Here is a 25,241-nt window from a genome sequence, read left to right as displayed (position 1 = left end):
CCACTCGCGGGCCAGGGTCGCGGGCCAGGTGTGCGGAATCCGCCGGTGCCCCGGAAGGACATTCGCTTCGGTGGCTTTTGTCCGATCTTCTTTCGCTGCGCCGCGGACCGCCGCCTCATTCATGCGTCAGCTGTTCGACGCGCAGTGTGTGTTGGTGTCCCTTGCTCGCTCGCTTGCTTGCTGGTGTTCGTCGACCGGTCAGGCGCTCGCCCGTTAATCCCGTCGTGATTCCCAGCTTCCTTTCCCGAACGCGGCGTCCTGGGCTGTTGCGTGAAGTGTCAAATCCGCAGCCAAATTGGGCCATCATAAAGCATCACCACCAGTCGAACGGGCCAACGCAACCTCGAGCGGGTCAAAGGCGTCCATCAACCGATTTCAACCAACAGTGATCACCTTTACCGACCGGAGGCGAACGGGCTTGGTAAGCCATCAACACACACACATACACACACACACACGCAAACGAGTGGTCACCTATAATTTCACACGTTCTAACCGTCACCGTCTCAACACAACGCAATCGCTTCCGATTTCCCTATCCTTGCGCCGTCAGGGTTTCTCCTCGGGCAAGAGCTTTGGCACCTCCTCCACCTCCTCCCTGCCAACCCAAAACCCGGCCCCTGCCTTTGCACTACGATGGTACGTCGACGGTACATCACATGTTCGTCCCCCTCCCCTCCTCCCTTACGAGCTGTCCGTCCACCGACCACCGGTCGAACCTCTGTCGTCTTCGATCCGTGACGGCTTTTGACGTACCTTCGGAGGCGGAGGCGGCCACTGTCAAATGCAGCGTCCTCACGTGTGGATACCGTGCGCATGGATTCGCATGTGGCGTATCTAATCCCAGCCGGCCTAAGCAAACACATACTACCGGTCGGTATACAAAAACAGTAGCGCAGATAGAGGACTAGAGCGACAAATAGTACAACGGATAGTGAAAGTGCAAACGGATACACTACGCGCCGGAAAGGTCAATACACTACCACGTGCGAAACGAAACGTTTCCATACTAAGAACGGACACAAGGTGGGAATCGCCTCGACGTTTCGTAACTATCGCATCCTTTCGTTGGCCTTCGGCAGTAGTGATGTTTTTGGCATGTGAATGGAGTGAACACTTTGCAGCATCTGCTGGCCAGTGCGGTTGTTCAAACTATCTATGAACCGTCTCTAACCCCGGTGAAATTGTTCAGTAAAACATGCCATCGTAAGTACCAGTACTGATGACGTACGGAATGTCCACCATTGGATGTGCTTCCCCCTGAAGGAAGCTGCCCATCGCCCCATGGGCCCGGGCCGTGTCAAATCGTTCTCTGGAGTGTGTTGCAAAGCCGGGGCATCCACGCATGTACCGAATGTGTTGCTGAGGTAGCACGAAAAAAGTGGGAAAACTTAAACCTTAAAGCGTTTCGCGCACAGCGCCAGTGTTTGTTTTGCCTTCCAATCGGTAACGCGTGTGAACAATGCTAACAAAACGCCCGCCTGTTTATATGCTGGGTATGCTGCCTTGGTTGCTGGTACTTCGGTGGTGCACACACCGGCGCTGGCCAGTGGGCCAGGGCTGTCCGGGCAAACACACTTGCCAGTCGAGCACTTCGAGTGCCCTTTACAAGAACTTTGATATTGCTTGCGGTTACTGTTCCGTTTTGCTGCCATTCTTGTTTTTATTCACACACTCCGAGCCGTACTACTTCTTATCTAATCTCGCCCATACATACATACACACGCACACATACACGCATGAACCTGGAAATCTGGGCCCAAGAGTCGACCAACCGGAAGGGACATTTCTGTCGATTTCGACTACACTAGTCTTGGTTTAAAGGTAGCTTTTCGGGGGAGGGTGCGGTACACAGAGTGCTATGTAGTGAAACTACATGTTTTTTCTTCTTCTTGTTTTTTAGCTCAACGTGGTACACGCAACAAATTCTCACGTGTCCAAATTCCTCACGAGCATACTGTATTTGATCGATTCATTGAAGCACACGTTGTCGCACACAAGATAAACAAAAAACCACAGAGGCGATCGCTTTTCGGTTGGTGGGGACGGGGGACGTCATTATTTCCCAGATGGGACCATATTCCCATCTATACTCACGTGATTTGAGCTGTATGATTCACGAAAAAGATAGCTACATATTTGAAGGGACGTAAGCCACACAATGACCTGCGGCTATTTTTAACACAAAATCATTCATTCAGCGCTTAGGGCACTGATTATAGAGCAATAAACGGAAAAGAAACAATCTCAGATGATTTCAACTCCCATCACGAGGCTGTGGTTTGCCGAATGTATTATCACGGTCAAAAAAACGAATTAGACGTCAACCGCCCGATCGCAGATCCATCCATCATCATCAATCGGAAAGCATACGGTACAGCATGGTGGGGTTTTCTGTTTGTCCCGCCGGCCAGCAGCATCTTCGCAGGCGCCAATTGTTGTTAATTGGATGGCGAGCTCCATTCGGTACGAGCAAGTGCATAAAGCCACTGTATGCAGAACGCAATTTGATATGCAAGAGTGCTTGCGAAAAAATAGAAGAAAAAAAATGAGTCAAGAAGCAGCTAAAAATCAAGGGCAAAGAGTGGCCTTCCTGTTGCCGCCCACCGATGCAGGTGTTGCACTGCACCAGAGGGTGGATAGATGCAACACAACGTGCTGATAACTACAATCAATGGTCCATACAAACGGAGGGTCGGAAAGTCAGAAACCGTGGCGAATATTTGCAATTTGAAACAATCTGTTCTTATTTGATTTTAGTGTTTAGATTATTTCTATTTCAAGTGTCAAACTGTCATCCTATGCGTGGTCATAAATGCATCCTGTTGGAAGAATCCTTCTAAATCTCCACTCATTTGCTTCGTCAATGGGGTTTTCCATCCCGGTCGGTTGTCGGTGTTCACACCTATCGCAGTGAGATATGCCAAGGCCAATGATAACAACCTTGACGCAAGTGTCCGCGGCTCGGTGCAGCTTGAAAGACGGCAGCAATAACGCCACCGAACAAATTACATCAAAACCATTGCTTCTACCATGTAGAGGCGGGCGTCCATGCTAAAGCATCGCCAGCCGCCCAACGGATGAACTAACACCGTCGCCTTACTAATCGCACGCCGGACCGCGTCGGTACGCAACCGCAAACATGGCCGTAATTGGCATGACCCGGTCTCCTGCAGGCCTGGTTTCTTCGTTGCGGGACGCTGCACGTGCTAAGATTGATTTCCTTAAGCGGACCACACCGCACAACCACAACCCACCGGCCCCCTCCCCCCGGAACGGATATTCAAGGACTTGCGCAACGCTGACGCACAACGCTGACGGGCTTCCAATAAAGCTCCGGTTTGTTATGGGTATTTTTCCTACAACCTGCACGGACGGAACCGATGTACAGTTGGATTACAGCTTGTTCAGTTTGGCGAACGCGGCAGATTATGGTTGAATCTCTGTTTTGGGTGTGACGCACGCGGCGGAAGAGGCGGTGAGAAGGGGGAGAGGGGATTCCCTTCGTTCATTGCCTCGGAGTCTGCAGCGGGTTTTTTTTTTGCGACGAGGGTGATGAAACGAGTGTGAAAATAGAAAGGAACCAGTGCCGGTTAAGGGCGAACCTGAAAACTCGTTCGACGAACGAACGCCAAATTTACCTCCAATGTTCGGAGGCGAATCCAATCCGTTCCAGTCCCCCCCCCCGGGGCAGGGGTGGCTCCTCAGGGTCAACGGTGGAAGGGGCGACGAGCCAAGCCGAGCTATTTTTTCTCTCCACCTGTCCACCTGGACAGAGGCGTTCCCCGACATTGCCTGACTTGCGCCATTACGCGTCACCGTATCCGGAACGATATCCTTCCTTAGACGGATAGCTCGAACTGCGTCATTCTGCGCTTGCACGGCAACTCTGATCCTGACGCACCGTTGCGCCATCCTCTTCGCATAAGGGGGTTTGGCACGTTTGCTACCGCAAGGCAAAAAAACATTGAGGAAACATTAACGTTAGGCGTATGGGAGAATGCATATGCGCCATCAACTACAACTCTTGGAGTCAATCTCCAAGCAAAACACATCAGGAAACACATCAGGCACGAGCGGCAATAAAACGATGCACGTCCGCCTTGTGTGTGTGTGTCGTACAAATTGCGCCTAGGGTCGTTTGAAGCTTCTCCCTACATTAGAAGGTTGCACGCCGTGCCCAATGTTGAACGAGGTTCGTAAGGCATACATCCTCCATCGAGAATTAAGACATCTCAACCTGTAGCTCATTGGAACCTATAGCATAAACGAGGGCTGGTGGTTAAAACGTGTTAACCATACCACGGTTAAGATTGATGGTTGGTTAGTGCGTAACATTGTAACGAATTACATTGAGGCCATCCGGAGTGTAGGGCTTAAACCGTGCCCTAGCCATGCACTGCCCTTCACGACCTCGCGCCGAAACATTATTGATTGGTGCGTGCAGCGACTTCGAACGCGTTGAGCTTGTTCCGGTACTTCTTGGTATATTAGGCTATTAAACGTTGCGTAAACGATTTTGCACCTATGTTAGGTTGTTCGGAACACCTGCTTCCAAGTTATTGTTGGACGTTTGCTGCCTCAAGGGCCCAATGCTTAGGGGTTTGAGTTTGAAGTATGCTCCGTGCGGTGAGAGTGTCCATGGTGCAAACGATCCAGTCCCTGGTGGATATCGACAATCGTTTCCAATTAATCTCGTTGACGCAGTGACGTTTGTCGCAGATTTCCTCGCGTGGAGTCGATCCAGCCGACTAATCAAGCCATGCGCAGGCAGATGCCGACGTCACGATCGTGCCGAACTGTCTCCCTGTCCGAGGCTAGGGAGACCAATTAGCCGGAACGTCGCGCAGAACGCAAGTGAGCGTCGGCGAGCGTCCTCCCGGTCGCTTTTAATATGTTCTCCACCGGCTGGGCGTAGCACATTCCTTATCAAACGTGTTCCAGCCTAGTTTCGGGTTCGATCGAATGCGGCGATTGGTGCGACGTGCGTGGATAAGCGAAGCGTCCGTGATGTTCGACAGCGTACTGGCCCTCGTAGACGAAGCGGCCTCAGTCGCGACCACATTATCAATCGATCGCCGCTGAAGGTACACCTTCATTACGTATCGTCAGGTCCGGTTCTCGTACAAGTCCACTTTCAGCGTGGAGTACACGTCCGGGGCAGACTGATTCCCAAAATTTTGGACTACACAAACACACGCGTGTATGGAACATGCCAATGAAAACACGGAGGAGCGACGGCGGCTGCGAAAAAAGGAAGCATCAGCAGATGGGAGCGGAGATTTAGCGTCTCATGCCTGTATGCCCACTCCATGGCAACAGGATATCTCCGTGGATCTCCTCCGAGAGCCTGGCCGGAGTGGAAAAGGTAAATGACCAGAATAATAAGCGTCACGAAGATTAAATTACCACGCGTGACCTTCTGGCCCCCTGTCTGGGGACCGGTGGTTCCGTGGTACAGTGGTGTATGCAGCACCGTCACCACGAACTGCTGATGCGAAAATGTGTACTTCCTGGTCCGGGTTGCGTCTGGTGCGACTAATTGATCCGGTTTGTTTCGCCGGCAAGAATGTGGGGTGGAACCTGACTTTGCAGTGGCACTATGGAGATAAAAATAGAACCCGCATTAATCTATCCATGTTGTTTTTGCATTCGCCGTTTCATCAGAATAATAGTTTTTGAGGCTGAAAGTAGCTCATGTTCAATGACATTATGCTTTCGAATTCCATCATGGATACGTCAGAAAGGAGTCGTGCACTCCAGAATATGTTTTTTTTTTTCATGAATGAAGTAAAACAGCCACACCGGATGCGAGTGAATCTACACTCTCAACGGCACATGTACCTTTCACGCGGCAGTCACTGTACGGCGGTCAAGTTCTTTGCGGCTTTCTATTCCGTTCTTCGCCCCGTCCCTTCTGTTGCTGACGCCGTCTCAAGCACGTCTTCGCCACAGACCGGCTCCTTCCTTCTCTTTCTCCCTTTGCCCTTTATTTCCTTTCGGCCGCAGAAGAGACAACAATGCCCAAACGTCTTTGGGTGTATCTTGGGTTAGGGGTTGGCAAGCGCGCAAGCGAACCGGCATTTCGTGTTGCCCCTGTAGTGGTGCCGAGTCGGAACGTGACGACATCGCCCGGCAGTGCTGTAGTGGTGCCGGGCCCCGAGGCCCATCAGATGCAGCATAGAATTCGGGTATAAACCGCTGCCGACGATCGGCACCGCAGTCGTCTTGGCGTGCGTGCGTCGCGTCGCGTCTTCGTCCCACCCGTCGAGCTCCGTTCGAGTGACCCGCTCCTGTGTCGGTGTCGACAAGACCCCCGGGCAACTGTGGTGCTGTGGCCAAGCTGTACGTGTGCACGAAAATCCCCCGACAAACCCCTATCTGCGAATTCGCGAACCACCGAAGTCAGTGCTGCCGCTGCAGTCAGTGAGTGCATCCGCCTTTTGTCTGGTTGCTGGTTTCGGCCATAACCAGCTCGCCAAACCCCCACCCCGCCGTGTTGCCATTCCTCCGGCGCCATTGGCAGAAAAAGACTCGCGAAAGTCAAGTCATCTAGTGCCTGTGGTGAAAGAGTGTAAAGGAACATCGATTCATTGGTGACCGCCAATTGATTACTCTTCCCAACGATCAACGACATCTTCCAGGGGCGAAGCTCACCAACCACTACCTCCACAGCTGATTGATACCGGAATATGCATCGTCGCAGGACCAAACACAGTAAGCTCGCAAAAACCCATATTAGAAGCAGCAATAGCTAGCCATTTATCGTCAAACACCCGGATCCCGGGTAGAGAGTACGATGCGTATGTGTACGGTCTGCCTGCTCGAGGATCCCAAACTCGAGCTGCGTGGGTAGTCGAAAGTTCTAGACGTGCCAGTCCGCTTTCCCCGGTTTTTTGGCGAAACAGGTTTTGTTGTTCGGTTTTGGATTGTGTCGGAAAAGAAGGCCAAATATGCGTGACCATAGACGGTACGATTTGTTCGCAGTAAAACAAACGCAACCGTATCGCAAATCTCGCAATAGCGTCACCACTTCGCCCGCTGCTTGTCTTCTGAAGTGCCGCTGCCGGCGGAAACGATATGGCACACGCTCGAGCATCGCATCGCCTCGCTCGCTGTTTATTTATACCAGACCAGAGGGTCGCTAAATCGGGCGCTGCAAAACCGTTTCATCAAAACGATTCGTGCGTACGAATTCTCGGACATATTCTTTCTACCTACACCCTTTGCCCTATCGCGTACGATACTGGGGGTTTTCTCCCCCGAGTGGAAGACGCTTCCAGGAAACACCTACTTTCTGTGCCTCATCAAGCGGTAGATCGGGTTCTTATTGACGGTTTACGACTTCAGTGTACCAGTTTACCCCTCATCTCGGGCTGTGAACCTCTAATGGGTTAAAAATATCCCCTCGCGGATATCCTAAGCGGCGTGTAGCAGAATCCTAGAGGTCGCTTCCGTACGTACGTACTAAACCCCTTATATCACATATAGCACTCCACTGGAGATGATTCCTCCGCTTCCTCCCCAGTCGTAACCGATGGTAATCAGTCGAGCAGCAACCTAATGAATGTCAAGGAAGCAGTTCCACGGGCCGGATCGGTGATCGGGCTTAGTGAATTATGATAAAAACTAATCAGCATCATTATGCAGCGAATGCGCGAACCCAGCTGCCTACTACGGTTACATCGGGGACTATGTTTTTCATTCTTACACCTCCACCGGCGGGTTCTACGGCGGGTGGCATACAGTTTCGGAGCGATAAGAAAAGGGGAGGGGTGTGGTGTGTTCGGTTGTAACAATTGCGTACCAATGAGGCGGCAGTGTGAGCATGGGAAAACAGCAAAATGTAACACGTTGCGTGCATCACTGCCATAAGGCCCTAACGGGGCGTGCGCTTGGTACCTCGTGATCGTTATCTACACATCTTCTGCCCGAACGGGCAGGTGCAATGTACCGGCAGAATCAGGCTGTAGACGGCAGGCACTCTACAAAGTAGACGTTGGACTCTCTCTTTAGTGTTTCTGTTAAACAGGCAGGCATGTTCAGTACTTTTGTAAAACCTGTAATCCAAGAACTCGTAGAGAACAACCTACCAAGCTCGTTTAGAGAGCCCCATAGAATGCTGGTATTAAAGGGAACCCCTGTAGATCGCTTTGTATAACTGACTAGGAACTAGGAGTCAGGAAAAGCGGGCGTCCACCCGCGCCATGAAAACGTGGGAACGAAAATCCCACGATAGCACTGGTGTGGACTGGTGTATATACAGCTATAGGTTTGTTTTTGTGTTCCTATTTTATTTCACCATCGATTCGCGATTGCGAATTTTATAAACCCCATGCTAGTTTTTACCCTTTCATGGTGGCATGCTTGGGTTATCTGTAATAAGAGCCAATTGAGCGAATTATCCGCTATCCATTCTGTGAAGTTCGTGAGACGATTCGATCTAGCTGGGCGGAGGGAAGACGATAGGGCCGTGGTTGAATTGAGCCACCCCAAAGGTTCCCATAGTTACCGAGTCGAGTAGTCTCCAGCGAGCGCTGCTCTACTCTAGGTCTTTTTATTGAAGTACCGCGTGATGTGTCGTGATTCTGGGTTAGTGTCTACACCGAAATTGAAGTAAGTCCTTCCCGTTGGTGCGGTGAACAATGAACAAAGGTGAAACGTCCACAACATGTTACCGAATTTAAGTGTACAGGTAGTGTTGGAGGGACACGTTCTTTGACAGATCTCTTAGTCAATATAGTTATAGTTATTTTGAAATAAAATGGCGCCTAGACCGCACAGTTCCTCGGCGTACTGCGGCGTCTAACATTTTCTAGCTAGTCAGACATTTTGGCGGGCTCAACTGCTGCTGTTAGGCTTCCATTCCAGCAGCCTCTATGTCGCTCGCAGGTAGGAAACAATTCACCGACTTTCTGTCTACCGGTGGAAAGTGTTCATTTCATGCCAGGTGGAAGAACAATGCATTGCTGTATGGGCCCTTATTATCGAATCAAGTAATCCCTTGATTAGCGCGCCGGGTATGATGCTGGTAAAGCGTGGGAGAGATGCGAGCTGACAGCGAGAGAAGGAGGGCACGTACAGTGCCACGCGACAAGTGGTTCGCCTTCCCTCGCAGTCGGAATGCTGCTCGGTTGACGCGTGCCGGTCGTGTCGTGTTCCGTTTATGTCGGATAAGTAAGCGATCAACCGCTGGCCGGTACCCCTCCCTCTCCTCTTCCACACAAACGGTACGGTTCAAGACGCGCTCACATACAGTTTCATTTGCATCAATTGCTGCTGTCAAAACGGACGATGCGAAATGATTGGCTCGGTGGACGTGCTTTTCGGTTCGGTCGAAATTGTCGCCACTCGAACCCCTCGGTGTGTTTCGGTGGATTTGATGGTTCTAGCGCGTGTCATGTCGACGTTTTTGACCCACCAGATCCAAACGATCGTCGCGACGATTTTCCACCGGGCAGACCCCGAAACATTTCCGCACCTTTTTGCAATCGACGTGCAACAGCGCGGCATACTCGGACGCTGGTGTGTGTGCCCAAACCCGACCAGATGAGATGAGTACATCTTCTTTCCGCATGTTTGCGCCTGTACTATGCAAAACTTACAGCCCACGGCTTTACAGCCAGACGCGGTGTGGCAAAACGCGGCGGCGGTAAACGCTTTCAATTGTGTAGCACAAAACGTGCCGCCAGCCATCAGCATCATCATCATCATCACCGGCGTGACGCGAATCGCTGAAAAGAGTCTGAAAATCATGATTCTACCCATCCGAGCTCGACCGTTCCGAGCTGGCCGCTATCTTCTGCTCCCGCCTTCGCACGCAGCGGACTGACTTGCATAACTAACCTCGGTTTCGGTCATGTCATGGCGGCAGTTTGTACGCTGCCCGGGAGAGAGTTGGTTCTGATCTCCCGAAAACCGGCTAGCGATCGTAATCGACATTGGGTTTGATCTCTGATGCCGCTTTGTCGAATTTTAAGGGAAATCCCGGAACTGGCAACATGCCCGGTTGTATTTTGGAGCGTAACTAGGGGCTGGGAATCCCCTGCCATTCATCCAGAAAAAAACTAAGTCCCAGGTATGGGGAAAAGATTGACAAGTGTTACGCCAAACCGGGATTTACACGCGGGTTTCTCATTAAAGTACATTTGTTGCGATAGTTTTGTTACCGTACGTGCTACCGATGTCAAACCAAGGCGGGAATTTTACGCCCCTAGCGTGCTATTCATCAAAACCGCACCGGGAAGCACCTGAACAAAAAAATTAAACATACTAATCATGTCCTGCTAAAACTCCCCTTATTTGTAAATCATCTGCCGAAGTAAAGTATTTTGCAATTGCACATTTCTGTGACACAGCTCATGGCTTTCTATTCGTGATAAAACAATATGAAAGTGAGCCTAAGAACCAGATTTATACTTTAGGCAGAATGAATGAGAATGAATTTTTGAATGAGGGATTCATGGGCATTCTAAGAGTTGGAGGATTTGGAGAACTTAAAGAATGTGCAAAGCTGAGGCACTATTGTTTTATTTTTGCTGACAGATTCATTCAGCTTTGGACATCCATCAATCTTTGACATAAATATCAGCAGATTCATGAATGAATGCTCGAAATGTTGATAGCGGCCCTCGCTTGTCACTCAGCAAAAAGTAAGTTTTTCTTGCGCTTCTGGCACCGAGCAGTTGATCTCCTTCGTTCAATTGGTGGAAGTTCATCGGTTAATTGAGCCGCCACAACCCGCGATTCACTAATTGATCGGAGATGGCTTAAGGCGGGCGCCACCGGCACAATCTGTGCGGTGTTTGTGGGCAAAACAACTATTTTAACAATTGGTGCGCTGTCCAGGCTGAGCTCATCTTTGGCGCAGTTTGGGTCCCCCGGCGCTTGATTGATTGCGATGGCTGCGTCCGGCATCGGCGCTTCCATCTGGTTACGAACATTTGTTTACAAAAAAAACAAAAACAACATTGAGGCCCGTAATCGGTGTTCAGCCGGGGCCATACAATCGGCCACCTGGTGGCGGGTGGGTTTTTTTGTTTGGTGGCAATCGCCGGCAGTGGGTGGACCTCAATCAATCAAGCGAAATCGACATCGAAAGTCCGTTTGAAATGCCACGTGAGATCGTGTTCCGACGGCTGTGACGTCGGAAGAGGCAAAACCACCGAGCCCTGGAACCGCAGCGGCACGCACTCTCTGGCCATGCCCGACTCTTGGCCGGGAATTCCCGAAAGAGAGCGTTCGCGTTGAAGGGCGAACGCATGCTGCACTTGTGCAAATGAGCCGGTCGAGTGCGGTGCGATCGATAAATAAGGATAAGGACCAGCACCTCCAGGTTCACCTTACGCCAGGAGCTCAGCTGTACACCCAGCGGACATCAAGGGCTCGCGACCCGCGCGCGAGTTCGAGGGGTTACCCTGCTGAGGGGTTGCAGCCGTTATCGGTCAACTCTACCTGGCAACTGGCACGAGTGAAGTGGTCGGGCGGTATTTTTCCTACCGACAAGCAGCATTTCATTGTAGCACAAATTGTCGCACAATGTCGCCAGATCACGCATCACGTTCCGGGCGCGAGTTTCGGTGTTTTAGATCACTAACTATCCGCTGCTCGGATCGTGCCATCGGGCGCCAGGTACGCCGGAGAAGGTGGGTTTGATAGTGGCAAAACGTCAGTACCGTGTGCTCGATTGTAGTGGCGCAAAACCTTTGTCAATAGTAGAACCCCCGGAAGGCCATCACCACCACCCATCTCGAGGACAGAAGTGGAGTGGGCACGCAGGCAGCGTAGGGCGCTTCCAACGCGCGCGGGGATGAACGATGATAGCGCAGCGCCGCTGATAAGACGTTAATTGACACCTTTTGCGCGAGTTCGGCCGGGCGTCGGGTGACTGCCGCACGGGTGAATGGGGAGTTATGAATGGGGGTAGCACAATCGGATGGTATCTCCCCCGGCTGTGCATGTGGAGGCATTCGACTGTCGACGAGCGCTTCCGTTCCGTTGAGATCCATCGCCTGCATCCTGTGCGCGGCATCCGCCATCGTGGAACCTAATCGGATTGCCACCGGAGGTCGCGGACGGAAATGTGTCGACGCATTAAGACTTCTGCTGGGAGAGGCCAAACACGGTTCGTGCGAGGGCCTTTGGCACTTATCGGTGTCAGCAACCGCTGCGAAGAACGACACCTGAGGCAGGGACCGTGGTACGGTCATGGCCGTCTTCCTCTTCGATAGAATGCAGCCTGCTTAAAACCCACACTTCAGAAGGGTTGCAGACAGTGGTGTCATATTGCTCTAGACGATTCACTATATGTATATCCTGTAGCTGAAAAAGTAAACAAGTTTCCTGCCTATATACTTTATCGTTTCCTTTGTCAGAATTATCAGCATCTTTTCAGAAGAGTTGCAGAAAGCGGTATCATATTGCTCTAAACGATAGACTAAACATCCGATCTGCAGTTGCTTTAAACGTTAGACTATATATCCTGTATGCGAAATGAGGAATTCTTATCTACTCTGCTAATGTCTCATCCACGCATCGTTTTCTTTGCCAGAATTTTAAGTATCACTCTAAATGTTAGGCTATACATCGTATGTGCAGGAGTGAGAAATTCCTAACTACTCTGATTTCCTGTCTATATACTTTACCGGTCGTCGCCAGAACTATCCGCACTGAGAATCAAGCTGCGTTTTACCTTGTTTTGTCTAGAACTTGGATGTGATTGTACTTTGTTTTAGTTATCTGTCTATTTGTAGAAAAAGTAATGTGAGTCAACTGACTCGTAAATCTGAAACGAAAAACATTGTAGCGCACACTTACAGGTAAAGGTGGCTTGACATTTTATGACTATTCTCTGTCTACGAGCGATGCCTCTCATGAGCTGAGAACACATAGGCAGCGCGGCCACTGAGGTCAAAAGGCCATGACTCACAGCAGGCGTCACGTGAGGATCGATCCTTCACTATCTTCGATATCCGAGAGTGTACGAAAATAGAACTACCGCAATGGTAAAGCCAGTCCCCCGGCGCATTTCGGTAATCGGTGTTCACGTGTGACTCACGCGTCCGACCCGGCCGTTGGGGTCTGCAACTGACACCTTAGCGCCCCCTTTCTAGCGCCCAGCACCAGATAAACCAGTGGCATAAGTAAGCTCCACTTCCATCGGTCCGGTTTACAACGCTTCACAAAGCTTCTGCGGCGTCTTAATCGGCTTGAGGCGAATCCGCGCGCGCTGATTGAGTCGCTGATCACAAACAACAGATTTCCAGCGCTGATAAGGTATGGTTGCGTGAGTCACGAGAGAAAATTCACCATTCGCTGAACGCCCCGCAGGCTTCGACTTTCGAACCTGTTTGGCGAGAGTTTTCATTATCCTGAATTATCCCGACCACGCTCGGTGAGACACCTTAGTCCCTGATTCCAGTCTTGCAATTGATTACTTTCCTACTTGTAATAGTGTCAAACATGAGTTTCTTACTGTAGAACCACCGCCTGAAACAACAAGATTTACATTCCCCTCCACTGTGCAAGGAAGGTAGGACTTACTTTCTCAGTAAGCGGAAGAGACTTTGTCCTACAGGAACTGTTTACATTACGAGCACACTCCAAGCGGCTTGTCAAAATCACACAACAAAAGTAAACAAGAACTTAACAGGCGCGTCGTTTCGTATCCACCGGGACTCTCCAAGGGTTCTCGCTGAAAGGGTTATTCGCCTTTTTCAGTATATTGTTTACATTTTGTATGGAGCTCGAGAAAGGTGCCGTTAACGCAGAATGTCCTCACACGATGTTAAAAGCGCGACCGCGTTAGCGAGCGTGAGTAATCGATTGAGCACAACAACTCTTGCGTGCAGCTACCAGCACCTTGGGTGCGTGTGCGGAACCGAACAAATAAAAGCAACAAAGCTGGTATTCCCATCAGGAGGATCCGATCCGGTCGAACGTCCGGGAAATCCCCTTGCGCAGCATCCGCCCGCCGGGTTCTGCCAAGGTCGTGCCGAATGGTCAGCGCCTCCTTAATGCGGTTCGTTTCATCGCCAGGCGTAGAAGTCCCGATCGCAGCGAGACTAGACTTGCTTGGCAGAACTAACGGGAACCTGCCTGGGGTCAAGTTCAGTTTGGCGAACCAAAACCCAACGGTTCCCACGCGCACAGCTGATCGCCCTCCCCCCCTGCCTCCCACGAAGGCCAAGGTCGGAAAGTGGCCGCTCGCTGTGCAGCGAAGGTGGTCAGGCACTTTACTTGAAAGCATTATGTGTGAGACGACCTGAACAGTTGTTCTCTGTGTTTGGCGAGTGAGAATGAGAGGGAGCGAGGGTACTGGAGGGGATGATGGAAGTTTTTGGGGGAAATGAAAACCTGAAGGTTGCAGTGGACCCGCAATCCGGGGGCGCATTGAGTGTCAATTAGAAATCGTCTAGACTTAGGCTTCCAAAATCCAAATTCTGCCACAAAAACTCTGTTGAGAACGCGTTCAGCCCGCGATCTAACAAACAAAAAAACGAGAAAAGCTTCAAAAGCGCCGAGTCCTGCTTCCCAACGGGTAGCGCACGCGTTTTCCACGCGCCCTATAAGGGCTCACCCGTTAGCTTTCAGCTGGTGCTCACTCTCTCGCCGACGTTCCAGCATCTCTTGAGTTCGCGGACGCCGCTCGCTGTAAGCGTTGTGCTTAATTGTTTTGCTCCTTTTATCATTGGCCCGCGTCTTCCGAGCTTTCGCGGTAGTTCGCGCTCACTCGTGCGCGTCCTAACGGCGAATTCCACCCCGTTCCCACACGCGGGGTAATTCCGCGAGAGTTCGCGACTATATGAGACGACATGAGCTCTCGCGGGGCGCAACTCACGCTCCAGCGTCGCACAGGCGTATATTACTAACGGACCAGCTTACGCAGCTCTCATTTCGGTGCGGTGTGCCTTTCTAAGCTCGTGCGTTCGGCTTCCAGCGACATTGATCCTAGTGCCGTCGCCGTGGAAGCACCTACATTTCGCGAGTCCCGGAACCGTTTTTCACCACACGTTGAAGCAGGGCGTGCACTAAGTTTTTCGTGCCTAAACTACTACTAGTGCGTGTTTTTAACTCCTCCCGCAAAATAGATCGTGTCGTGTTGGATCAGCCTCGTGCGATCCTGGATAGGGTTCCTAGGTCGGAAGTTTTTACCTAAAAGTGCAGCAAGGAGACTTATCCAACTTGGCTCGCTGTAAAGCGAACCGAATTCTGGTGATTGTGCCGTCGCTGGTTAGTAGTGTTCCTTTGTTTTTACCTCTGGTGCAAGTTTACACAATAATGTACTAACACCAGCATTTCGGGTTTTCAATTACATCGATCGCGCTCGGCGATCGCTAGCCTGTGTCTATCCTGCCTCATATTCTCATTCGGTGGAATTGCGCGTGCGCGCGTGTGTGCGTCTGTGTGTCCGTCTATCCGTCCGTGTTAATGTTGTTACATTTTCCGCAAGGATCGCTACCGAAAAGAAATGGTTTATTAACTCTATCAACCAAAACCAACTCCCAACTAGAAGAGATAGACAGTTGTCTGCTTCACAATCAATCTTGGCAGATCGGACCGAATGTGTTCCGGCAGTGACGCCATATTGCATTGATTCCTTTGACTCTTCCATACCCACGAGCGTGCCAGTGCGTGCCGGAGCTGGATTTGTGTCTGTGTGCGTGCGTGTGTGTGTATGTGTGTGTGTGTATCTAAAAATCTTACCATATTTTTTTTCGGTGTCGGTGGCTTCGGGTTGGCATACTGTTTCACATCCCCGACGTATAAGGATCTCCCGAACAACGCGTGAACTGTGTTGCGTGAAGTGAAGCAGCCCTATACTCATTCAAGTACAGTTCACGCATGTTCTAGTACTCCATTTTATAACATTATACCGTCAAGTTGCGAGCATTTTCGTTAGGCTGGTCCATGTGGTTGGTTTGGGTGCCGTACACTAGCTAACATCTTGTCGTGTCACATCCCTGTTCGGCTCATCTGCAGCTAGATCCTCATCCCGCACTGTAGGTTCCCGCTAAAAACTAAAGTAGAATTAGGCTAAGGTAGTCGCTCTTCTTCACGTGATTTTGGTGATGGTCTGACGGGTCTGTGTCTCGTTCGTGATTGGTTATGGCTTCGAGGCATCCGATGTTGGGACGGAAAACTTAGATTGAGGTTGTGGCTTCTCCCATTGGTGGCAATCCTTCTCTGCGTAAATGTTTGAAACGGTTGACAGTTGAGGTTCAGGTGTAAAGGGTTACTAATGTCGGTCGATTGGTGTCTCTAACGTGGAAATGGCCTCGGTGGGGTTTGCGTTGATGGCGTCGCACGTAGCCCTGTCCACTGCGAATAGTGCGTTCTACATCCACACTACTCTCCGTCTCCTCCGCCCAAGTCGTTCTAGTCCTCACACAACTGACCCTGTCCTTGTCTCGCCTACCCTAGCGTTTCGCGACAAAAGCTGGACTAGAAGCCGCCAGCTAGAAGCCGGCCACTACCGCACCCACAGCTACAGGGCGATCGACGCAGGCGGTAGGCGATTGGCCGGATTGCAGCAGACGCACGAGTGCCTTAGCCGTAAGTTGCGCTGGCGAGCGGACTGCTGGCGTCGGTCGGAGCAACTCGTGGCCGGGCATTGGCAGGCTGGTTGGAGCCGGTCCCCAGCGCCAGCACCGTGCCCCTGCTCCGTACTGCGGCCGCCGGGGATGGCAGTGGTTGTTGCCGTTGGGCGCAGCAAGCTTCCGTGCCGATAGGAGCACCAGCACCTGAAGCAGCACCGGCAGCACCGCAGGGGAAACCCTTGGCCGTGTGGAGCGAGGGAGCGATCCCATACCAGGGACCATCTACCCAAGGCGTGGTAGAAGATATCCGACACCGAACGGGTGGTGGCCCACACCACGAACGACCTTCCTCGAATGTAACGCGCGTAACGCCACTTAACCACGTTCGGACAGTAGTAGTGTCAGTGCCACTGCCATCAGCCGACAGCCCCGAATACCAACGCTACGTTATCCCCTGCGAATCGAAGTTACCGAATATCCACGCACCGGCAAGCAGCTTCGCGCCGGGCACGTTCCAGGCATCGACCGGCCACACTCTCTCTCGCCAGCCAGTTGTCGACTCCAGGCCCTGATCTCATCGACTGTTTCTAGCCGCCCGGTCTAGGCCATCTTCTGACCACTGCTCAAAACGCACGACGCCGTTGGCCCGCTAAGTTTAATAGTCCTCCTGTCGTCGTATAGGGTCTACCACCCTCCCGTCTGTATTAGAATTCGAATATATAGATATACATTGCGTCACCCGAGGAAGGCGAAGGAAGAACGAACGAGGGTCTCGCAAGTCTCAGTGCCTACTTAAATACAACATAGACCACACACCAACCGACACACACAAGCAACCACACACGTGTATAGAAATACCTAATATAGTAATATTTGGGCAAGCAGAAGAACATTCGGCATATCGGCCCCGCGATCCGTACCCACGATCTAGTCAATCGCTGAGGTTTCATCTCATAGTAGTGTAAGTCGACGGTGGAACCAGAAGCGGCAGCAGCAGCAGCAGCAGCGGCGAGTGCTAGCAGAAGAGCTATAGACAAGACTTTCAGAATGAAACCGAACGATATTGTGGAATCTGGCGGCGGCGGCGGCGGTGTTGCCGCCGATGGCGCGCGCCGGGACAGTGTCGTCCCGTTCGATACGCTGGACGCGGTGCTGCTGGACAGCCAGGGCCCGGTGGCGCTCGGTTCGCGGGCTGCCAGCGTCCGCTCGAGCATCTCCAGCGCCGGCACGGCGCCCCTTCCGCACACAGTCATTTCGCTCGACACGGCCATGGCGTTCCGTGCCGGGCCCGGTACCGGTGCCGTCGGGGGCCCGCAGGCCACCGAGTTCTACCGGGTCGATGACGATAGCTATCGCCCGTTCACGATTTACGGTGGAAATGGTGAGTTCGTTTATTTTTCGTTTCGTCTTTCTTACTTTTACCTTCCACTGTTCGGCTTCTCCTGCCAGCAACGTTCTTCCATTCCTGTCTTGTTGCTCTACCTTTGTTTGTTTATTTTCTTCTCACTTCTCTTCTTCTTTAACTTCAAATACTACTACTTACAGTACCAACCGTTTCGGTTAAAGTTCGATCAATTCTTTCGTCAGCTTCTTTCTGATATTCTTCTATTACCACTTTTACATTTATTTTCTCTTTTCTTCTCGTCTTTCAAGTTGATTTTACTACTCTAGTTACTCTCTTTACATGTTATATCATATATTTTACATCTCTTTTTACTATGATTATGCTACAACTTCTTTATAAACCACTCAACGAGATGGCCTATTCAGGCAAAGGTGTAGTTGTATGTACCGAGTTTTCGTACACTAAGTCTCGGTCAATCGAGTTCGAGTTGTGTGCTGCAAAACACCTTCACCGTCTTCAATCGAACAGAAATATACATGTCTGCTCAAATCTTATTCAGCATTTCCGTGGGCTATCGGTGACTAAATAGTTCGACCATATATATTCTAGGCCCGGAGCGGTTCGGTACCTGCCTTTGACGGCTAGTACTAAAGCGTGATTGATCATGATCGAATCGGTTGGAATTCAGTGTGATGTTCCGTTGTGTTTTTTTTCTTTTCTCCACGGAATGCAGTTGTTGATTGCAAGGTTAACGCAGCTGTTGTACCTGAGGCGACAAATGCGCATCGCTTCCGCACGCGAATCGGTTTCCGGCGATTCGAGTAAAAATAAAACAACATTTTCGCGGAATTTATGGTCCTCATCGAGAGCGTGCTGCTCGAGGTAGCGGCTTATAGACAGCGAGCAAAACGCGCCCCCTGCCATGGTGAGATGAATCACCGTTACGAATCGTAAGGTTACGTTCGAGCAGTCTTACATTGCCTTTACATTATCGGATGGAGCATCACATGCCTTCTCCCGCTCCCTCTCGACCCCTTCTCCTTCAATTCTGCGTGGGAAAATGTTCGGCGTGTTTGGGGTCCAGCAAGTAGAGCGGGCTTTCCGTCTGGTTCAGGGGGCTTCAAACTTAACATTGGTCCGTGTTAGCCGTCTCTCCTTTCGTCAGGGTTGAGGTTTTTTTTTTTTATATACATACCGAAGTTGCTACTCCGACAATTAGACACCGGTGCCACCACCAGCCCCCGCCCGTCTAACGATATGCAGATATGCAGATTGCGTCGGTTACCCTTAACCTGCATCGGACCGGGAGGGGGGAGGTCCACCGGCCACCACTTGCCTCTATCGCAACTAATCTAGCCAAATTAACTTCCACGAGCTACAGCTAGCACTCGCGCCGTTGTCTCGGGCATTCAAGTGGTGCGCATCTCCGCGTTCCAACTTTATTTCAGTGGAGGTTCTGGGAGAGGACGGGAAGGGAGAGATGATGCGGTTGGAGACAGCACGCCGCTGTTTAGCGCTGGCTCGAAGTCGAAACACCGCCACCACCACGCGGCCATAAAAAAGGCCGATCGATTAAGGGAATCTGGAATCGAGATTAGAGGACAGGACGCGATGTAGAGTGTGGCTCACGCAATTTAAATCACGACCAAAGATATCGCGCCCGACGGGAGGGCGGTAGATTGTACCGCCGGGGCTATACACCTAGTGGTCGTCAAGTGTTATCCACCTTATCGGCGCTCACCCGACCGGTGGCAATAAACGACCGAAGTCAAAGGGCTGGCTGGGCGATAATGATGCGAAGGTGATTTTATTGTCCCCAAGGAAACTCTGCTCCCGTTTGCATTAGTCACGCTTTATCGGCATTCAGCTGCACCAGACGAAGTCGAACTTCTAGCCTGGCGCCTTCTGTCGCCAACCTTTGGTCCCTTTACTTCTGCCAATATCTAGAACTTGGGACACCCTCTGCCCGTCATGTAACCCGTCGTTCCGTTCGGTGTGTCAACCTTGGCGTCCCTCCAAACACCAAGAACACATACGCCACATGAGCAGATGCTAGTAAGCACGTGCCCGCTTGTAAGGACCGGTCACGGTTTCAAAATAGAACTCCCAGGACCATCTCGGCCATCGGGGCATCGAGCTGATGACGATGATGGGTGATGGTGAGGCAATCAGCCAACCGTTCGGCTGCGCCAATTAGTCCGTCTAAAGTCGCGAGTCGTCCTTAGCCGATGCCAAGGCACTGTAGAGTCGTATCCCGCGCACGGGAGGAACACTGGGATGAGGGACGGGTGTTATCGACTACCAGTTGATTGTGAACTTCCACGTCACGTTCCACTAGCAGAGCGTTCCGTGTGTTGGGTGCGCTCGTGTGAACAATGGTGACAGAAGAGGACATAGGAACGCACGCAAACTGGTCGGACATGGGAAAGTGGACGCAAATTTTCACAAAACCCGTCGGCAACAGCTATTCTTCACCTACCTGAGAGCAATGGAACTAACTGGTTTGCTTGTTAATGGCCGGAAGAGGTCATTTTTCAGCTATTTTTTTTTTCCTACTCCCAAACTTGCCAAACTGGTGAAATTACTCGATCTCCCCGGGGACGGGGGACGGGGAGGGGGGTGGGGGGCAGAGAAGCTCTAACTCAAACACCTCGACACCTCTCTGCCGATGTGGAAAACGTCCCTTTCCCCCCCTCCCCCAAACAAAAGCAAACAATCGGAAAAAGACAATTACACGACTCCTATCATACGTCCCAGGTGACATCTCTATATGTCATGTGTTTGTCGTGTTTGCACCTTTTTGTGTGCAACCCCCCCCCTCCCCTTCAGTACCTTCTTCCTATGTCCAATCAGGACGGACAACGGGTTGAACAATAGATAAGGGGTAGTGAAAAAGTGAAACCATGATGGAAAAACAGCGACATCAATTTAGCGCCTCACCCCCGTGTCGGCGGAGAACTACATCCGAGGCCTGGGAATGTACTGATAGAACCGGTAGGGCAAAGGTAGGGTTTTCGGGATTGACGGAAAGAGATTACAAGTATGTGTGTGTTGGAGGGAGCGAGAAAGAGCGGCAGATAATTAGGCAGCTTCCACCGCTAAGGTACACACGTAGGGTAATTAATTTAGTAGCACTGTTGTTGCACCTGTCGGGGCAATAGCACAATCAAGTTATATTATCTGTCAAATCATCTCCCTCATATAAGCCTATTATCATGCTGTTGTGTCGTAGCTGCTGCTACTGATGATGATAGTGACAATGATGATGATCATGATGATGATGATGATGATGCTACTGATCGGTCACGGTCGCAATGGGGAAAGACCTTCAGAAGAAGCGGGTTGTGGAGTTGGGTTATCTAGGAATGTATTGTCTACCCGTGCAGTCGTCACCGGCAAATGACGTGAGGCCCGTTTATATTTGGAACAGGTGTAGTTTCTTTCCAGTGTAGTGCTGCTAGTGTTTTGGCTGTACAGTTGAATAAAAAATGTGCTGAACGTAGCCGCTTCGAGCTGCACTTGTAGAGCGTTGAGTAGCATGCGTTAGCTTTAGTCCTTATTGTAGCTCCAACAGTTCACCGTTCTGTTAGGCCCTTTGTTCCTAATCTGGATCGTTTCTTTGTATCTCTCCTGTAGCAGGTGATGGATCCGGAAAGCCAGCGTCCACCACCGGCTCGCTGAGCTCGATCATCACCACATCGATTGCGTCGTCCGACCCGGACCGTGGTGATCACCGTGCGAGCAGCAGCTGCTACACCGGTAGTTTGGCTGGCGATGTTGGAGATCTCGCCGGTCCGTTGGAGCAAAAGCAGCGTCCCGCCGTGACCGCGTTGGAGCGCGCCGGAGACGGTGGTGGTGATGCCGATGGCAACGCAGGCGGTGGCAACGCTGGGTCCGAAGTTGTGCCCGCCGGAGGAGATGGGGGAGACGGTGGGCACGGTCCGGTCGCCGCCATCCGGACGGAGAAGTGGTGGCAGACGACGCTGCAGATCGCCGTACCGTTTTTCATCGCCGGGTTCGGTACAATCGCGGCCGGTATCATCCTGGGACGCGTAGAGGTAGGTAACGGAGAGGTATGAACGTTTATATAAGTAAGGATGTGTGGGCTCTCCCGTGGGCTGCATGAACCCACCTACTACACTAACGTTCCTCGGTCCGGTCAAAAGGTCTGACCGCCGCAGCGCTAACACACTTGCATGGCTTCTACTCTCTACCACTCGACCTACTTGATACCTGATTCTCCAAAAGCCTTCCCCCCTACTGCGATAGAATGGGCCAGTGTCTCTCATACGCTGCAGATAACGCCGCGGAATGTGCAACTCCAGCAGGTTCGCCATTGACGACGCCGCGCAGGAGCCATCAACAAACCCGAGTCGACATGGTCGCTGATGAAGTGGCTCCAGCCGCAACGCTCCCTGGTGTTCACCAACCGGCCCTGCCGGTCGAAATGAGCTGATGTCAGTTGAATGTTATGTCTATTTTGTCAAGCCCTTGTCGTACGTTTGGTATTCCACCTTTTCTTTCCGCTCGCCAACAATCGTAAACGAATCAAACACCTCCCAGATAAGTGTCCACTCCCGTGGCACTCACCGGAGACCTCTTTCGCGTTATCGGTCCGTTGCGTGATTCTGCGTTGACAATTCCCAGATACTTCACGGCGTACTCCAGCGCAGGCTGTTTACCTGGCGCGAAGCTGACTTCGAGCCCGCGAGCGAGAGGTGTTTTTTTTCCCCCCGGACTAGAACATTTCACCCGGAATGCTATGTTTACTCACGCGAAATCAGGACACATACGCTGTGACAGACATAGACTGAAGATTCCAAGTACATTGCACCCTCCAGGGAGTAATCATTCCAGCGCTTTTTGACCGCTTCGTCACTAAGTCTACGAATCGAGCGGTTATCTTAAGAGACGTCGTCACTCCAAGAATCGTGAAGCACAGGTGTGTTTCCTTTGGTGGGAATCCCCAATCGTTTGAAGTTGGTGACCTGCAAGTATCACCTGTTGTCATTACACTCTCCACCGGCATAAGACGTTATCACCAACCAGACTGGACTACGTTTAGAACTTACCTACGTATAAACTTATTTACCCCGATGACTGATCGATTGGTCCTTCCAATATTTTAATTTCGCAGGGACGCACCACGATGGGCATTGACATCGGTTTGTTCACATACCTGTCTCCGGTAGGCCTCCGGTGTGCTGTGTTGTGTGTGTTGTTACCGATTTGATCTGTTTGGTGTGCCTGCTTACTTACTCTTTTCCCGTTGCCCTCTTCCGGACGCGTTCATCTCCACGACAAAAAGTCTACGACGACTTGGACTCATGAACTCCCGTGACTTAGAATTGTGTGGCTGTGTGTCAGTTTGTAGCGTGCGATGTTTGCGATGCGATATCCTTCACTGTCGTAGTCGCCGAAGGATAGTCATATACGGCATTACTCCATGTGTCCATCATCTCACCAGTCAGTGCTTGTCGGCGTGAGTGCCTTCACACGCGCGACACATCCTCCCGTACGTCGGCGAGCTCATGGCGACGATTAATCTACTCACGGACAAGGGCACCAGCGCCTTACCTTCTCGAGTGCTGGGGCCCACCGTCATCATCCAATCAATCAAAGCTCCATCCTTACTGTAGCGTAGATCCAGCCATCCCCATAACACGTTGCTTTAAAGTTACCTTCTTCTATTCCACTCACCTCCCAATAACCACCCGGGGATCACCTTCTCTCCAACGCCAATGCCATCAGAACTGGAATGTCTTTACCCAGATCTCGGAGCTGTTCATCCTGGTGCCGGCCCTGCTGGGCCTGAAGGGTAACCTGGACATGTGTCTGGCGTCGCGCATGTCGACCCAGGCGAACCTCGGCAATCTGAACGGGACGCGCGAGATCGTCAAGATGATCATAGGGAACATCGCGCTGGTGCAGGTGCAGGCGATTGTTGCCGCGTTCATCGTCTCCATCTTTGCGATCGTCGTCGGTGCGATCATGAACCAGAGCTTCCAGTTCGATCACGCGATGCTCATCACCGCGTCCAGCATGTTCACCGCTACGAGCTCCTGCTTCGTGCTCGGTACGTCTACCCGCGTGAAGCGCCGTCTCCTGCGCCATGACACTAACTCCTCCACTGCTCCCAATTCACAGACTTTGTGCTGGTCGGCGTGATTCTCTGCACCAAGCGGTTCCGGCTGAACCCAGACAATCTGGCCACGCCGCTCGCCGCCTCCATCGGCGATGTCGTCTCCATCTCAATCCTCTCCGGCATGGCGTCGCTTCTGTTTGATCACATCAGTAAGATGACCGCACCTCACGGTAGACATATTCCGGAAGGTACCTAAATCGTGCTTTTACTCCCTTGCAGAAACGCACCTCTGGGTTACGTTCGTCATGGTCACCGGGTACTTCATCCTGCTGCCGTTCTTCGTGTTTGTGGTGTACCGGAACAAGTACACGAGCCGCGTCCTCACCTCCGGCTGGGGTCCGGTGCTGGCCAGTCTGTTCATCAGTGGGTAAGTGTGATCCGCGTGCGAGCTGCGAATTGTCTGATGTCTAACGTACCTCTCATTCCTACACACACCCCAGCATGGGAGGTCTGGTGCTCGACACGGCGGTCGGCATGTTCAACGGTTTCGTCGTGTTCCAGCCCATCATCAACGGCATCGGCGGCAACCTGGTGTCGGTGCAGGCGAGCAAGATCTCCACCTTCCTGCATCAGAGCTCCATCCTCGGCATCATACCGCCGCACGCCAAGATCGCCGAGCTGCCGTGGAGGGCGTTGATCCGAGGAGGTACGCAGCCCCGATTGTTTGACCTCCGTTTCAGCCTCACCAACCCGCACGGGTGTGTTCTCCGCTCTTCTCCTCCACAGTGCCGTACGCTAAAACTGCGCGCATTCTCATCATGATGTCGATTCCCGGGCAGGTGCTGTTCGTGTTTGTCGCCGACTACATCCACATGTCCCGCTCGACGATCGGCTTACCCTTCGTACTGACCTACCTGTTCGTCAGCACGCTTCAGGTGAGCCTTCAGCGCGACGTAGACGCAGCGGAGCGAGGTGCCTATAATGCCCATCATTTCAGATCATGCTGCTACTGTACATCGCCCACGTCATCATCCATCTGATGTGGAAGCTGAAGATCGATCCGGACAACTCGGCCATCCCGTACCTGACGGCCCTCGGCGATCTGCTCGGCTCGAGCTTCCTGATGCTGGCGTTCCTGTTCCTGCGCTCCATCGGACACCCGTACGGCGAGGAGCACACCGAGCAGGTCGCCGGCTTCACCCTGCTGACCACCGAGCCGTCGTACAACAGCACCGTGCTGTCGGACCTCATCCACGAGGCGTCCGGCTTCTAA

At 51.8% G+C, this 25,241-nt stretch overlaps 1 protein-coding gene across 1 annotated transcript; it reads left to right on the top strand.

Moving 5' to 3' along the window:
- Positions 1 to 1,123: 1,123 nt before the first annotated feature.
- Positions 1,124 to 25,241, top strand: LOC131268911 (solute carrier family 41 member 1). Its single transcript, XM_058271209.1, has 9 exons — positions 1,124 to 1,206; positions 16,423 to 17,919; positions 21,520 to 21,941; positions 23,635 to 23,959; positions 24,031 to 24,177; positions 24,248 to 24,395; positions 24,469 to 24,674; positions 24,755 to 24,903; positions 24,966 to 25,241. Exons 2-9 carry the CDS (start codon positions 17,586 to 17,588, stop codon positions 25,239 to 25,241), a joined length of 2,007 nt encoding a protein of 668 aa, XP_058127192.1. The 5' UTR covers positions 1,124 to 1,206; positions 16,423 to 17,585.

Source organism: Anopheles coustani, chromosome X (genome assembly GCF_943734705.1).
Source record: "Anopheles coustani chromosome X, idAnoCousDA_361_x.2, whole genome shotgun sequence".
NCBI lineage: Eukaryota > Metazoa > Arthropoda > Insecta > Diptera > Culicidae > Anopheles > Anopheles coustani.
The sequence above is the reverse complement of the archived record's forward strand: the minus strand, read 5'-3'. Positions and strand labels throughout refer to the sequence as shown.

Coding starts and splice junctions, on each gene's coding strand:
- LOC131268911 (XM_058271209.1), top strand. CDS start 17,586: ATGAAACCGAACGATATTGTGGAATCTGGCGGCGGCGGCGGCGGTGTT. Junction 21,942..23,634: donor TCATCCTGGGACGCGTAGAG/GTAGGTAACGGA, acceptor CAATGCCATCAG/AACTGGAATGTCTTTACCCA. Junction 24,396..24,468: donor GCCAGTCTGTTCATCAGTGG/GTAAGTGTGATC, acceptor CACACACCCCAG/CATGGGAGGTCTGGTGCTCG.